General features: G+C 42.9%; 1 protein-coding gene across 1 annotated transcript in view; it reads left to right on the top strand.

Annotated features, from left to right (window-relative positions):
• NUP93 (nucleoporin 93) overlaps positions 1–15,825 on the top strand; it is a 128,233-nt gene that overhangs the window by 7,519 nt on the left and 104,889 nt on the right. The window contains exon 2 of the mRNA XM_049786122.1: positions 14,564–14,756. Coding sequence (XP_049642079.1) covers positions 14,578–14,756 — 179 coding nt within the window. The 5' untranslated portion in view covers positions 14,564–14,577. The remainder of the gene's footprint in view (positions 1–14,563; positions 14,757–15,825) is intronic.

Here is a 15,825-nt window from a genome sequence, read left to right on the forward strand (position 1 = left end):
GATCTAACCCAGATGGGGGCCTAACCTAGATTTTTAGTGTGCAAGGCCAGCATTTTACCAGTGTTCTATCTCCAATTCGAGGCAATTTATTCTGAAGAAAAAGCAGTATGAGTAGGTACATCTGTTGGTTACATTCTCCTCTATTTTTTAATGTAGCAGTGTTAAATGTGTGCTTGTTAGGTTGCAGGATCTTTGAGGTGGAAAGAATTGATATTTGAGCATGTGGTAAAATTAGAATTTCATAGTGAATAGTAATAGGTATTGTTTGGCATATTGAAATTCCACAGGGAAGGTACCGTAGTTGGTTTCTTTTCATTCAAGTTCGTTGTGTAGTTGATCAAATGCATTGACACTGAAGAAAAGACAGATGGTCTTTATCATTTTATCTCTTTTTCCACCCTTTGTAGTTTTTGGATAACTGGGCCATTTGGATTGTGGGTGATAAGGCAAAGGAAAGAGCCTTGAAGGTTTCATATGTAGTTTTGTTCATGAAAAGGGCAGTGAGTTCCCATTCCCTTCTGTGACATAGTCAAAAAGAACATTTACTAGGCAGATTTCATCATCTACAAAAAAGATTTACCCAGTATATACTCTCCAAATAAAAGTGCTTACAGAAGGAAGGCAAATACAATAGGACTATTGTCATTTAATCTTTTTTTTTTTAAAACTGAGGTATAATTTTTGTTTGTTTGTTTTGGTTCAACCTGACAGTGCTAGAGTGAGGAAATGGTGCTGGAATTGAACCCATGCGCATCAGTCATTTTTTAGTGGAGTGGCCCTCAGTGCTCAGAATAAAGCACGCTAGATGATTCAACTTGAGGATCAGAAAATGTGCTATTATTGTTTGGAGCTGCTTAGGGGCCACAAGGGCCACATTTACTGGTGACCTCCAGGGTTTTATCAGATGATGTTCATGTGGCTCTGAGGTGCCCTGGTTCAAACTGGAGTTGTGTTGCATGCCTTAATAACCCTGTATAATTGTTAGGGCCCCCATGCAGCCCTTTGAGCTGGCTCCTGACTCCTGAATTCTCATGATTTACATACAGTATTGTTATTAATGAAATGAGATCACATTTTAATTGAAACTTACTTAGAAAGGTGTGAGGAGTGAAAAATACATGTTTAAGAGAAAATATAGGCTTCACCAGAATGGAAAAAACAAGCAAAGATACATAGAACAAGCAAGCAAGATGTGTATGTATATAAGGGAGTACACAGACTTGAAAGGCAAACTGGACTTACAGTAGTACTAATACTAATTTGTTAGGTATCCAGAATTACTGCTCCACACTCAACTTATTTATCTTTACACTGTTTATGGCCTACTGAGACAGGTGAGGCAACTTTGCAGGCACATTTAGCAGTAAGTGCTGAACCAGGTACCAGATGTTGCTCAGACACTAACTGGAGCAATGATCTTCAGCCATAGTTCTGCAGATTGCTGCTGGTCTGTGATACAAGAACATTGAAAAGTGGGGCAGACATGCATGTGACCCAGGTTCCATCTTCAACATCCTATAGGTTTCCAAGGAACTGCCAGGGGTAATTCCTTATTGCAGTCAGGTGGGCCTAAAAGCAAAAATCAAGATTTAAATCTAGTGATCTATTGCAGTACTCTTAACCGCAAAATAGTTGTGTAAGACAGCTGCCAATCTGCAGTCTTTGGGACGTTGCCCCAAAGCAGAGATTGGCAAGCCCTGTGGCACATATAAACTAAAAAAAGGTTTTGGGTCTTCAGGTCATTGTGGGGAGTCAAAGGAACACATCCAAAGTTCGATGATATATTGTGGCTTGTGAAAATTACATGAACTCCAAATTGAAGTGGGGATGATTAATCATTTTTCTCTTTGTTTGTTTCTTTTTTCTGTCTATGTTTGAGACCCACATCTGGCAGTGTTCTAGGCTATTTTTAGATTTATGTTTGGGGATCTTTCTTGGTAGATCATGTGGTGCAGGGGTTTGAATCCTTACCTTCATACAGAGCATGTGCTTAACTTGCGAATTATCTTTTAGGACTCCTGTGATTAAAATTTTATTGAAGAATAGTCATGCTCATTTGTTTACACATGGCCTATACTCTTTTAAGATACAATGGCAGAGGTGAGTCATTGTGACAGAGATTAGCCCACAAAGCCTACAAAACTCACTGTCAGTCCCTTATAGAAAAGGCAGCCAATATGCCCTCAGACTCCAAGGGAAAGATGGGGGAATGGGGAATGGGTTTGCATCTGATTTCTGTTGTACTTTGTTTTTGTTCTTTGAGATGCTGAAGGCAATATATACTGGAAATAAGAGTTTAAGATGGGGCCGGGTAGGTGGCGCTGGAGGTAAGGTGTCTGCCTTGCAAGCGCTAGCCAAGGAAGGACCGCGGTTCGATCCCCCGGCGTCCCATATGGTCCCCCCAAGCCAGGGGCGATTTCTGAGCACATAGCCAGGAGTAACCCCTGAGCGTCAAACGGGTGTGGCCCAAAAACCAAAAAAAAAAAAAAAAAAAAAAAGGGGGGCCGGGCGGTGGCGCTCGAGGTAAGGTGCCTGCCTTACCTGCGCTAGCCTAGGAGACGGACCGCGGTTCGATCCCCCGGCGTCCCATATGGTCCCCCAAGCCAGGAGCGACTTCTGAGCGCATAGCCAGGAGTAACCCCTGAGCGTCACCGGGTGTGGCCCAAAAACCAAAAAAAAAAAAAAAGAAAAAAAAAAAAAGAGTTTAAGATACCTAGCATATTACAACTGTTCATGAGGGGAACCCAGTGATCTCACAGTCCTCAGCAGTTCACCTGATTTGAGAGGCCTCAAAGCCTGGGGCATATGAAAAGACCATGTTACTTGTTACAGAGTAAAATAAAAGGAACTAATGGATAGCATCTAATTAATATCAGAAGGCAGAAGCATAGACATTTCATTATAAAAGCTAGGATACCACAGAAGACTGAAAGTCAGAAAATGTGCAAAGTCCTATAGGGCCATTGCAATACTGATTTAAAATGGCTCACTCGGGGCTAGAGTGATAGCACAGCAGGCAAGGTGTTTGCCTTGCATGAGGCTGACTCTGGTTTGATCTACAGCATCCCATATGGTCTCCCAAGTACCTCCAGCAGTAATTTCTAAGTAATTTCTTTTCTTTTCTTTTTTTTTTTTTGGTTTTTGGGCCACACCCAGCAGTGCTCAGGGGTTACTCCTGGCTGTCTGCTCAGAAATAGCTCCTGGCAGGCACGGGGGACCATATGGGACACCGGGATTCTAACCAACCACCTTTGGTCCTAGATCGGCTGCTTGCAAGGCAAACGCTGCTGTGCTATCTCTCCGGGGCCCCCTAAGTAATTTCTAAGTGCAGAGTCTGAATAATCCCTGAGCACCACCGGGTGTGGCCCCAAAAGAACAACGACAACAAAAATGGCTCACTCATCTTCTGCAGTTGAGTTCGGTAATAGCTGTTGTAAGGGAGGACCCCTCTTCCTGTGCTTCCTTTATCTTTGTACTTCTCCATCACTGCTCACCCTGAGCTTCCACACAGTGAACACTTCTGTTCACTGGTCTCCAGCTGGGTGTGAGGCTTGTTCTTTCAGTTCTGACATTGTCTCTGGCCCTGCAGGCTGCATGCCTCAGCCCCCTCTTTTGGTGCCACTGGCAAGTCCAATTATTTTTCTTTTTTTTTTTTAAATTTTATTGTGATCAAAGTGAATTACAAATCTTTCACAGTAATATTTAAGGCACATAGTGACAATGAATTAGGGCCATTCCCACCACCAGTATTTCCTCCCTCCACCCCTGTTTGTGGGAGACGGAGCATCCCACATATCAAAGGAACTCTGTATGAATTTTCCACCGTCTGATTCAAGCCATAAAGTTTGCTTAGCCCCGAGCCAAAAAGAAACTCTGCAAATAAATTTAGCCCGACACACAGAATCTGGCTTAACCAGATTCCTTAACCTTTCCATGGAACCTGTTTTTGTAACTGCTCTCAAAAACGTAATTATAGATAGGTTTTTGTAAAGTTTAAATTATGATCCTTATTGCTTGCACAAAAGAAAGATTTAAATGAAAAATAGGCTAAACAAAAATTGTATTTGCGTAAATATCAATTAGCTATTTGCTTAAGGATTTGCTTCCCCTCCCCCCATCCTGCCAGGTTCCTCTTTATCCTTCCCGCCATCAAAATGTGTTTATGCTCCCATTGGTTAAAATTGTTGTACTTGTACAAATCGGATTGGTTTATATTTCAATCCTATGTTATTACCCCTCCCACACAAGCAGGGCATAAAAGCCCTGTTGCCCTCATTAAAGCCTCTTGACTGGAACGCACCTTGAGCATTTACTAACTTCTGCAGCTTAATTTTTTAGGTGTTCACAAAAGAGCTTAACACTCGCGAATTATTTGTAGCTGCTTTCTGCCTTCTGTCCCGGTTGAGAGAAAGCTGCTGGCCGGAATTCTCTCCCAGTAAAGGGCAGGAGCAGAGGCAGTTACACCTGTTCCTAGCATGCATCCTATTCCTCCTCCCTTTTCCTCCTGGAATGCTAATATAGCAGGTCCTCTTCGTGTATAGTTTATTGTAGATTGGGTATCTATTCTGTTGTCATTGACTCTGGGTTTGGTGTTTAAGTCTGATCATTTTTTATTTCCATTCTGTTCATATGACTGGTTGCTTCTGGTACCATCCATTTTTTTCCCTCAATAATTTCTTGAACATCAGACCTGGCTGTGAATCAGAGACCCTTGATTTCTAATGAATTTGATTAACTTTTGCTAGGACAGTTTCTAGAACTCAAAAACGTTTACATTTAATGGAAATTTATTTAGTTAGTTTTGTGTGTTTTTTATTTATTTAATTATTTATTATTTTTTTTTATTTAGTGTGGTTTTTCGGCCACACTTGGTGATGCTCAGGGGTTACTCCTAGCTATGCGCTTGGGGGACCATATAAGATGCCAGGGGATCAAACCACGGTCCATCTTAGGCTAGCGCAATCAAGGCAGACACATTATTGCTCCCGCCAGAGCTCCAGCCCCTGGAAGTAAAGTTTATTAAGGACACATATGTACACAGCAAGATACATGAGGTAGGATACGAAAGATCGGGAACTTCTGTCCACATAGAACTGGGCTCTGCCATCCAACTACTATGCAGATAAGTGGTTGAATCTAGAACCACCTCAGATCTCCCTGGTGTAAGTGAAATCACTCATTAGCATAAATTCAGATTTGTACATGGGGAATTCCTTGTTAACATTAGGCTCTGCCAAGAGTTTTAGAAGCATTAGGCTAGGAACTGGAGACAAATTCCAGGTGTAGGGGTTGTAGTGATAGTTCAGCAGGTAGGGCACTTGCCTTATATGCAGGTGACCTGGGTTTGATCTCTGACATACTATATTGTCCTCTGTGCATGGCGAGGAGTAATTCCTAAGTGCAGTCAGGAGTTAAGCCTAGGCACTACTGGGTGTATCCCCAAAAGGAATGTACTTTTTATTTCTGGTTTTGCCAATATTCATTAGTGCCAGAGTAACAGTTGTCTCCTCATGGTGATGCTAAGGGAACTGTGCAATGCTAGGGATTGATACTGAGGCTCTTACTTGCATTCTATACTCTCCAACCCTTTTAATTATCACCTTAATCCCCAGATACGATTTTTTGGGGAGGGTGGCTGTGCCCCGGCTCAAACTTGGCATACAAGGTGTGCACTTTACCACTGAGTTATATCTCTAGCTCTTATACTTTCTAATTGCCACTTTTTTTCTGGCCTGGTTTTTTTTATTATCTTTATTTAAACACTGTGATTACAAATATGATCGTAGTTGTATGATAACAGTCATGTAAAGAACACCCCCCTTCACCAGTGCAAGATTCCCACCACCAATTTCCCAGATCTCCCTCCTCCCCACCCCACCCACACCTGTACTCAAGACAGGCTTTCTATTTCCCTCATTCATTCACATTGTTATGATAGTTTTCAGTATAGTTATTTCTCTTAACTGCACTCATCACTCTATGTGGTGAGCTTCATGTCATGAGCTGCACCTACATGGGAAGATGGGGGGAAATAAGGGTTGGGACTGAGGCAGTAAAAGATTAGAAATGAGCTTAGTAGGGCATTATCAAGGTCACAATACAAGATGGATATTATGCATATATAAACTATATGCATACAATACTATCAATAGGAGACCAAGGAGAAAAAATTTCCAGTGACTATCCCAACATAAACCAGTGCTAGAACGACCCGCCCTCCTCTCATTACTGTAGGGAGAGGTAAGGGGAAAACCTGATGACTCCTATAGAGCCCACCTGGACTGGCGCCCAGGGAAGGCCTGGAGTCAGGGGAAAAAGAGAGGGACAGCTGGGGGCCTGCCAAGCCTCCCAGCATTCCACAGGCTAGGAAGAAAGCCTCCGGCATGGGGTCTCCCCAAACCCCATGTCTGGCCTGGTTTTATATATTAACATGATTATACTGTGCAGTAAGGGTGACCGTAGTTTTCATACACCTTGACAGCAAGTTCATTTAATTATTTATTTATTTTTGGTTTTTTGGGTGTCACACCTGGCAGCACTCAGGGGTGACTCTTGGCTCTATGCTCAGAAATCGCTCCTGACAGGCTCGGGGGACCATATTCAATGCCGGGATTCAAACCATCATCTTTCTGCATGCAAGGCAAATGCCTTACCTCCATGCTACCTCTCCGGCCCCAAGCAAGTGCATTTATATAACTAATGCCTGTTTGCTGTGCCTTTATATTTATTTCACTTCAACCTATATGCAACTTGGGTACTTTTTTTTACCCCTCTCTTTACTTATGTTGATATACTCAAGTGGCATTTTTTTGTTTACTGAATTAATGCAGTTTGAAGTGAACAGTTTGAAGAAATGGATGTCTCCTTAACATTGTTTTTAGTTCTACATAGGGGCTGCTATGGACTTTCTTTTTCTTTTTTTTTTTTTTTTTGACTTTATTTTTCTTCTAGTTAATTTTCTTCTCTTTGTTTTTTTTTTTGTTTGTTTGTTTGTTTTTGGTTTTGGTTTTCGGGTCACACCCGGCAGCGTTCAGGGGTTACTCCTGGCTCCACGCTCAGAAATTGCTCCTGGCAGGCACGGGGGGGGGGGGGGGGGGCGACGGATGGACCATATGGGATGCTGGGATTCGAAGCACTGTCCTTCTGCATGCAAGGCAAATGCCTTGCCTCCATGCTATCTCTCCAGCAGTTAATTTTCTTAGTGTCTTAATGGTTTAGTGAAGAGATTTAAATTATGGGAACTTACCACTAACAGCATTCTTTTTTGTTTGATTTTGGACCACTCCTGCTCTGAGAGTTACTCCCAGATTCTATACTTGGGCTTACCCCTAGTTCAGGGGACTTATGGTGCTGGGAATCAAATCTATGACTCCTACATGGAAAGCTTGTGCTCAACCTGTTGTGCTTTCTCTCCAGCCCCATCATTCCTTGTTTCTTTCTTCTTTTTCTTCCTCCTCTTCCTCCTCCTCCTCTTCTTCTGCCTTCTCCTCCTCCTCCTCCCCTTTCTCCTCCTCCTTCTCCAGCTCCATCTCCTCCTCCTCTCTTCTTTCTTATTGTTTTTGGGCCATGCCAGTGCTGCTCAAGGGTTACTCTTAGCTCTGTGCTCAGGAATAATCCCTGGTGGTGCTATGCGGACTGGGGGATCATCTGGGTTGGCTTGTGTGCATGACAAATGCCCTACCCATCTCATTTCTAATGTGGTGGTGTCTCTACCACAACTTCTAAAGAGTAGCAGGTCATCATTGTTCTTGGGGAAAGGGAAAATGTACTGAAATACATGCCATCGAAGGCACATAGAACATGTATCTAGCTTGGCAAATTTTCTCAGTGGACATAGAACAAGCATCAGATAAAAAGATGGAAATTGGCTTTTGTACATTCTGGAGGGTGGCTGTCATCTCCACCTGAGATGTATCCTCTCTGCTCTCCCCTCTGGGTAAATCTGCATCCTTTTTTTGAAGGCATTTCTCTTGCCTTCAACTTTTACTTAAAAAAGATCAATTTACCATTTCCTTAGAAATCTGTCATGTCCCCTGCTATGAGGACAGGCAATCTTTCCCTCAAATCACAGTGGTATCTGCCCTTCTTTGGGAGGCTTTCCATGGCCTGGTGGGCAGGCTCAGGTGGCGTGGGTTCTGAACAGTAGTGCTCAAAGCACCTGACAGGTCTTTCACAGACAAGTCATCTTTTGCGAGTGGAGCCTTGTGCCCAAGTCTGCCAGGCTGGCTTCTTGCAACATTGAGTACCCACACGACTATCCTGGCTTCTCAGTGCGACAGCTTTCTGAGTAGTTCCCAGCCTTTCTACCACCTCAAGGGGACAGCTGGCATAGAGGCGCTGCAAGTATCCTGACCAGATTGTCCTCATACAAAGATTAAACTTCTTTTTTGAGCTCTCAGATCATTTCAGTTCTCTTGACCAGATAAAGAGAGTGACGTGTGGTATAGTACAGAGGAGAGAGCAGGCTGTGCATGGGGAGAGGGGGTTGCTTTGCATGTAGTTGACTTGAATTCAATCCTCATCATCCTATATAGTCCTCCGAGTACCACCAGGAGTGATTCTTGAGCAGAGAGCCAGTAGTGACCCCTGAGCATTACTAGATACAGCCCCCAAACAAAACAAAACAAAAAGGCTAGTGAGGTTATTTTCATGATCAGTTTCAACATCTTGTTGATTTTTGGTTGGTTTAATCTCTCTCTTAAGTTTATCATTTACTTTATGAAAGGTATTGAAGTTGCCCTTAAATGTATAGAATTAACCACAAATTCAATTATTTTAAAAAATTTAAATATTTGGGGCTGGAGCGGTGGCACAAGTGGTAGGGCATTTGCCTTGCATGTGCTAACCTAGGACGAACTGTGGTTCTATCCCCCAGCATCCCATTTGGTCCCCCAAGTCAGGAGTGATTTCTGAGCACATAGCCAGGAATACCCCTGAGCATCACCAGGGTTGGCCCAAAAAGCAAAAATCAAACAAACAAACAAACAAACAAAAAAAACCAAATTTTTTTTTTCTTCAAATTTTGGAGTTTTCTCTTCTTTGTCCTTTGTTATTTTGAGAATGTTGCAGTGACCAGAGGTCGCATGAATGCCTCAGAGCTGTATGTTTGTAGCTGAGTTGCTAGCTGAAACCATATATCAGTTGCAGTGCCTGCATATGTGCTCCCCAGAGGTACTCTTTTTTTTTGTTTGTTTGTTTTTGGGCCACACCTGGCAGTGCTCAGGGGTTACTCCTGGCTGTCTGCTCAGAAATAGCTCCTGGCAGGCACAGGGGACCATATGGGACACCGGGATTCGAACCAACCACCTTTGGTCCTGGATCGGCTGCTTGCAAGGCAAACACCTCTGTGCTATCTCTCCGGGCCCCAGAGGTACTCTTGACAGAAGCCCTCACACAGAGTTTAGTGAAGGGCGTGCCCCTCTGTATGGTGCTCAGACATATGTGGTTGTTGTGACACAAGAAACCGTTACCAATGTTGGGGATCGTAGACACCAGAACTGCAAGACTCTAACAGTGTAGCTGGCAGGAATGCGCTTTTCACATGTAGAACACGGGGTATTCCTATTCATGACTATATGCTTGTACAGCAGGTACTGTAAAATACTGTGCTCCTTTTCAAGACCTCTATTTAAAAATCTTACATGAAATGCAAAAAGTAACTTTCAAGCATCTCCCAGTATGGCTCCAAATAAAAAATAAAATAATAATGTTGTTTTTAGGGTGCCCACACCTGCTGGTTCTCAGGGCTTACTCCTGGTTCTGTGCTCAGGGGTTAGTCCTGGCAGTGTTTGGAGGATCATATGTGGTGCTAGGGAATCAAACTTGTGTCAGTCAGCTGAAAAACCTATACATTATCTCCTTTAATACCTCTTCAGTTTCCATCAGTTTTATTTATTTATTTTCTGTTTTTTGTTTTTGTTTTTGGGTCACACCCGGCAGCTCTCAGGAGTTACTCCTGGCTCTATGCTCAGAAATCACTCCTGGCAGGCACGGGGGACCATATGGGATGCCGGGATTCGAACCATCTTCCTTCTGCATGCAAGGCAATGTCCTATCTCCATACCATCTCTCCGGCCCCTATTTTTCTGCTTTTAATTTTATTTCTGATCTTAAATTTCCTATTCTATTTTTCTAGATAAAACTTAACATTTAATGATTTGAGTGTTTCTTTCTAAAAATATTTAAGAATTTAATATTATGACTTTTCCCTTTTAAAAATTATTCCCAGATATTTTAATTCTGGGTCTGGAGCAGCTAGATCATTTTCCTGGCTTCCCATATGTTCCCCCACACCCAGCACCATCAGAATCAATTCCTGAGTAATGAGCTAAGTAACACCTGAGTATCACCTATATACCCCCAAATAAACAAACAAACAAGCAAACCAAAAATCCCCAACTACACTAAATATTTTCATTCTTCTTGGGAAACTTTTAAGAAAAACTTTGGACATTATGATTTGCACCATTGATATCTATGGAATATTGTTACTGTACCACATCGCCACCACCATGTGTCTGTTATTGGCTCTGGGTCCCCATTCCTCCCTGCTTCTCTTGGCTCAGCAAACTCATTTCCAGAGGCTGACTTGGGCTGGTACCATCAGCAGTTATCTTATTCCCTTACTGTGTTTCTTTATACTCCACATGTGAGTGAGATTATGCAATACTTATCCTCCCCACTCTGACAACACCCTTCCAGCCATTTTAGCAAGCTGCAGGATTTCTTTTTTTCTTGTAAGAATAGCGTCCCATTGCGCATACATCTAGTCTCTCTAGATACTCAGCTTGTCTGTTCTTGGACACTTGGACATTAGTCTTTCTGTTGTAATAAACAATGCAAAATAAATTATTTTGTGCCTTAGCAGTCTTGGGGTGTGAATAGAAAACTGGGGATAGAGAGGGAAAGTCACACTGGTAATGGGATTGGTGTTGGAACATTGAGCACTTGAAACAACTGTAGTATGAACAACTTTGTAAACCATGATGTTTAAATAAAGTTAAATTAAAAAAATAAAAGCAATGCCCAAAATAAAAGGTTTTTTTTTTTTTTTTTTAGTTATTTATTTAAGGAGTTTCTGATTTTTCCTTTTGAGAGAAAAGAAAAGGCATTTACCCTCCTTTAGTTTTGTTAGAAAATTTATTTTTAATGTTAGAATTAAAAAAATAGAGGGAAGAGGCTGGAGGGGAGAGTACAACTGGTAGGGCATTTGCCTTGCATATCCTGTACTAGGTTCTATCCCTGGCATCACACGTGGTCCTCTGAGCCCACCAGCAGTGATCCCTGATCGCAGAGCCAGTAATAAGACCTGAGCAGGCTGTATATGACCCCAAAACAGCAACAACAAAAATAGAGGAAAGGGATAATAATGTATATTTTTCCCTTGGTGAATAGTCTCATTTTTTTAAATTTTTTATTATTTTTTATTTTTTGGTTTTTGGATCACACCCGGCCGTGCTCAGGGGTCATTCCTGGCTTAACGCTCAGAAATTGCACATGGCAGGCTCAGAGGACCATATGGGATGCTGGGACTCGAACCACCGTCCTTCTGCATGAAAGGCAAACACCTTACCTTCAAGCTATCTCTCTGGCCTCGAGTAGTCTCATTTCTTATAGCTAGTAGAATATCATTAATTCTGTACATTTCTAAGGAAAAACATTTACCATTAGGCAGAAATGGTTGTCTAAATATACTCTTTTGCTCCTAGCTCTGTGATTCTCATTTCCCACAGGTAGATTGCTAGGCATAGCATGATTGTCTTAAGCAAAATAATAATAATTATATGTGGGGCCGGAGAGATAGCATGGAGGTAAGACGTTTTCCTTTCATGCAGAAGGTCATCGGTTCAAATCCTGGCGTCCCATATGGTCCCCCGTGCCTGCCAGGAGCAATTTCTGAGCATGGAGCCAGGCGTAACCCCTGAGCACTGTCGGGTGTGACCCAAAAACTACACACACACAAAAAAAATAATAATAATTATATGTATCAATTAATAATTATAATTATATATCAATTTTCTAAATTTGTTTGTGTTTGTGAATTAGAGATTTGCAGCAGGGACCTTGGGGGATAGCTTAGGGTTTTCAAGCCTGTCTTTTTTTTTTTTTTTGGGTTTTTGGGCCACACCCGGCGGTGCTCAGGGGTTACTCCTGGCTATCTGCTCAGAAACAGCTCCTGGCAGGCACGGGGGACCATATGGGACACCGGGATTCGAACCAACCACCTTTGGTCCTGAATCAGCTGCTTGCAAGGCAAACGCCGCTGTGCTATCTCTCCGGGCCCTTCAAGCCTGTCTTACAAGCTTAAGGTTATCAGTTCAGTCCCCAGAGCTGTCACATGTCCCAAATATGAACCTTCACTTTTGTTGGCTGTGATTTCCCAATGCCATGAGCAGTCAAGCCAAGTGTGTGTAGATACTACTTTCAAGGTACCATAATTAAACATGTACAAGCCCAATGACTAGGAAGTACTACAGCCCCTGGCAGGCACATTGTTTTTTTGTTTATTTGTTTGTTTGTTTTATTTATGTTTTGGGGCCACACCCAGCGGTGCTCAGGGGTTACTCCTAGCTCTGCACTCAGAAATTGCTCCTGGCAGCCTTGGAGGATCATATAGGATGCCAGGAATCAAATCCAAGTTCATCCCCAGGTTGGCCTTGTACAAGACAAATGCCCTACTGCTGTGCTATCTCTCCATCTGGCTGACACATTGTGAGCAGTGCAGCCAATATGTGTGTGAGCACAGCTAAAGAGGATCCCCTCTCTGATCACTTTGGCTGTGTGTGTAATTATCACAACCCAATGTTTGACCCCTGGTGGCCCCCAGACTCCCTGCAACAAGAAAAAAAATCAAAAGAAGTAAGAAGATAGGGATTAGAGTTAGCTTGACTTTCAGAAAGAATACTTTTTATGTTTACGCCAGCAAATTTGTTTTGTTTTAACCTGTGCCCTTGCCTTTAAAGTTAATATTTTTACATGCTCATTCTACTTATTTTTTAATGCTTATTTTAAGAAGTCCTGCTGTGAATTTATGGTGATAACAGTACCCTTTTAACATTAACCTGTGCTTCATAGCAGAGATAAGTTTTCTATTACATTAACATCATGACTATAATTCTGGACCTCGAATTTCAAAAATGGAACAGAAGCCCTGGTTTTAAAACAAAGAAGAAAAGTACAATTAACAAAAGCTACTATTTGTAGACTTTTGATCTTTTTAAAAATTAAGTATGGTATGTGGGGGTCGGAGAGATAGCCCAGCGGTAGGACTTTTGCCTTTCATGCAGCTGATCCAGGACAGAGGGTCCCGGCATCCCATATGGTTCCTAATTTCTTGCCAGGAGCGATTTCTGAGTGCAGAGCATGGAGCTAACTAACCCCTGAGCACCGCCAATGTAGCCCCGAAACTAAAAAATAAAAATAAGTATGTGGGCTAGGGAGATAGGACAGTGGGTAGAACACTTGCCCGGGTACTATCCCCAGCATCCTATACTTCCCCAAGCACTGCCAGGAGTGTTCCCTTGGTGAGCCCTGAGTACCATCAGGCATGGCCCAAAGAAACAAAAACAAAAACGTTAATCTTTATTTATGTAAATCTTTTCAATGATGCTGGTAGTGTTTAATCTTCTGTTGATTTAAATAGTGATAGGGATTAAAATCATACTCTTGATGGAGAATCTTGCACAAAAATGACACAGTGTACATAGGTCATAATATATCCATGAGATCTCAATACTGTTCATAGGGCTTTTCTTTCTGTCAAAGAAACAGGTGGTGGTTCTAATAATATTCATGGTCTAGAAGGCAGCTATGATTTACATGAGCATAATTTTTAGTGGCAGTGGTATTTGTAAAAGTAGTAGTTCTAGTAACAAGTCAGTCTAATCTCCTGAATGTCATTTGGATCTCTGGCCTCAGTGATCTGGAAAGTTAGAGGGTGTGTATGGAGACCAGAGACGGATGAAGAACGGCTGGTTTTTAGAGCAGTGAAGGAGCAGTTGTGTGAGGTTTTGTCAGCAGACCTGTGTCTTCCTATCTTGGTTCAGCCATTCGTAGCAGTGAATGCTGGGCTTGGACCTTAGCTCTGTGGACTGGAGGGGATCTCTACTTTGCTTCGGAACCTTACTGAATTTTGGGGGCTTTTATGAAACAAGGACCTCATGAGTTTCCCAGCACTCTGGATGCTGCTGTTTTCCTCAGACTGGAAGAGAAATAGGGAAGATTCTTCTTTTAACCTCCAGTAGGTTCATAGCATGGCTTCCATTTTCTTGTCAGCCTTGAGTCTGATGGAGTAAGAAGTTCTAGACTATTGCTTCTTATCTTGCCTTTTTTTTAATGGCAGAAATCTGTCCTGGGGCTGTCAGTTTGCACGGAAATCACTCATTTCTTCGCCATCTGACTCATTGTCTCTTCTGTCAGGCCTGTTTTTGGGCTGTGTTCAGGAACAAATCCTGCTTGTAGATGAGCTGTCTCCTTGTATATTTACCAAAAGACCTGGTGTTTCATTAAGATTGTCATGGTTGCTTTCCCTTGATTTAGGACTCTTCTTCTCTCCCCCATCTAGGATCTGCATCACTGATGGATACTGATGGCTTTGATGAGCTCCTGCAGCAGGCAGAACAGCTTGCTGCTGAGACCGAGGGCATATCAGAGCTTCCCCATGTGGAACGGAACCTACAGGAGATCCAGCAGGCAGGCGAACGCCTGCGTTCCCGAACCCTCACACGCACATCCCAGGAGACAGCAGATGTCAAGGCGTGAGTACTGCTGGGAAGCATCACTGGGACTGGGTGGCTCTGGGGTAGGCTCCATCTCTTGTGTCCTGCCTCAAGTTACAGTGCAATTTTTTAAATGGCAGACCACAGGCAGACTCTGAGAACTTGGGTTTTGTAAACAACTTAGCAACCTTCCTGTCTCTGGAACTTCCCAGCCTATCTGCATGATCAAGTTCTTCTGCTAGAGCTGATTAGAGCTGGGTAGAACATCGTCATACTTTACACAACAGTTGTTCATCAGGTTTGCTGATGGTAAACTGCTTCCATAAGTAGACTAGTACATATGGGCCATGCAGAGAAGTGGTACCTTCAGAGCTGGCGCACACTCAGCTGTGAGCTGTCCTTGAGAGCACTTGGGAAAGATTGATGAGCAATGACAAGAAGCCTTCCAATGAGGTGTGATGTTTTTAGTCATGACTCCAGAGGCTGCTCCTGAAAGGCCTTGCAAATGCAGTGCCTGCCATGTGATTCAAGAGCCAGAAAGTGGGTATGCCTGACCCAGGGGAGAACAGCCGGAGATGGAACTGGCCACTACTGTTCCACCAATGGCCTCTGCTGACACCATTCTTGCTCAGGCTGCTGATTCTACAAACAGGTGTTCTGGGTCCCCACTCTGCTAGGCCTGCATCACCTTTGGGGCTGCCACCATGAATTAGATGTCGCCCTTCCTTCAAGGACCTCATAATTTGAGAATTTGAGAGGGGAAAGAGACCTTGCTGTTTTCCAGAAGATGTTATTTAGTGATTACTTACTGCCCATTGGAAACTTGTTTTTGTGAGGCCAGAGAGATAGCATGGAGGTAAGGCGTTTGCCTTGCATGCAGAAGGACGATGGTTCGAATCTGGCATCCCACATGGTCCCCCGAGCCTGCCAGGAGCAATTTCTGAGCGTAAAGCCAGGAGTAACCCCTAAGTACTGCCAGGTGTGACCCAAAAACCAAAAATAAACAAAAACAAAAAAATCTTGTTTTTGTTTGTTTGTTTGTTTCTTTGTTTTGGGGTCACATCCACAATGCTCAGGGCTTACTCCTGACTCTGCTCGGGATCACTTC

This window comes from Suncus etruscus, chromosome 14 (genome assembly GCF_024139225.1).
Source record: "Suncus etruscus isolate mSunEtr1 chromosome 14, mSunEtr1.pri.cur, whole genome shotgun sequence".
NCBI lineage: Eukaryota > Metazoa > Chordata > Mammalia > Eulipotyphla > Soricidae > Suncus > Suncus etruscus.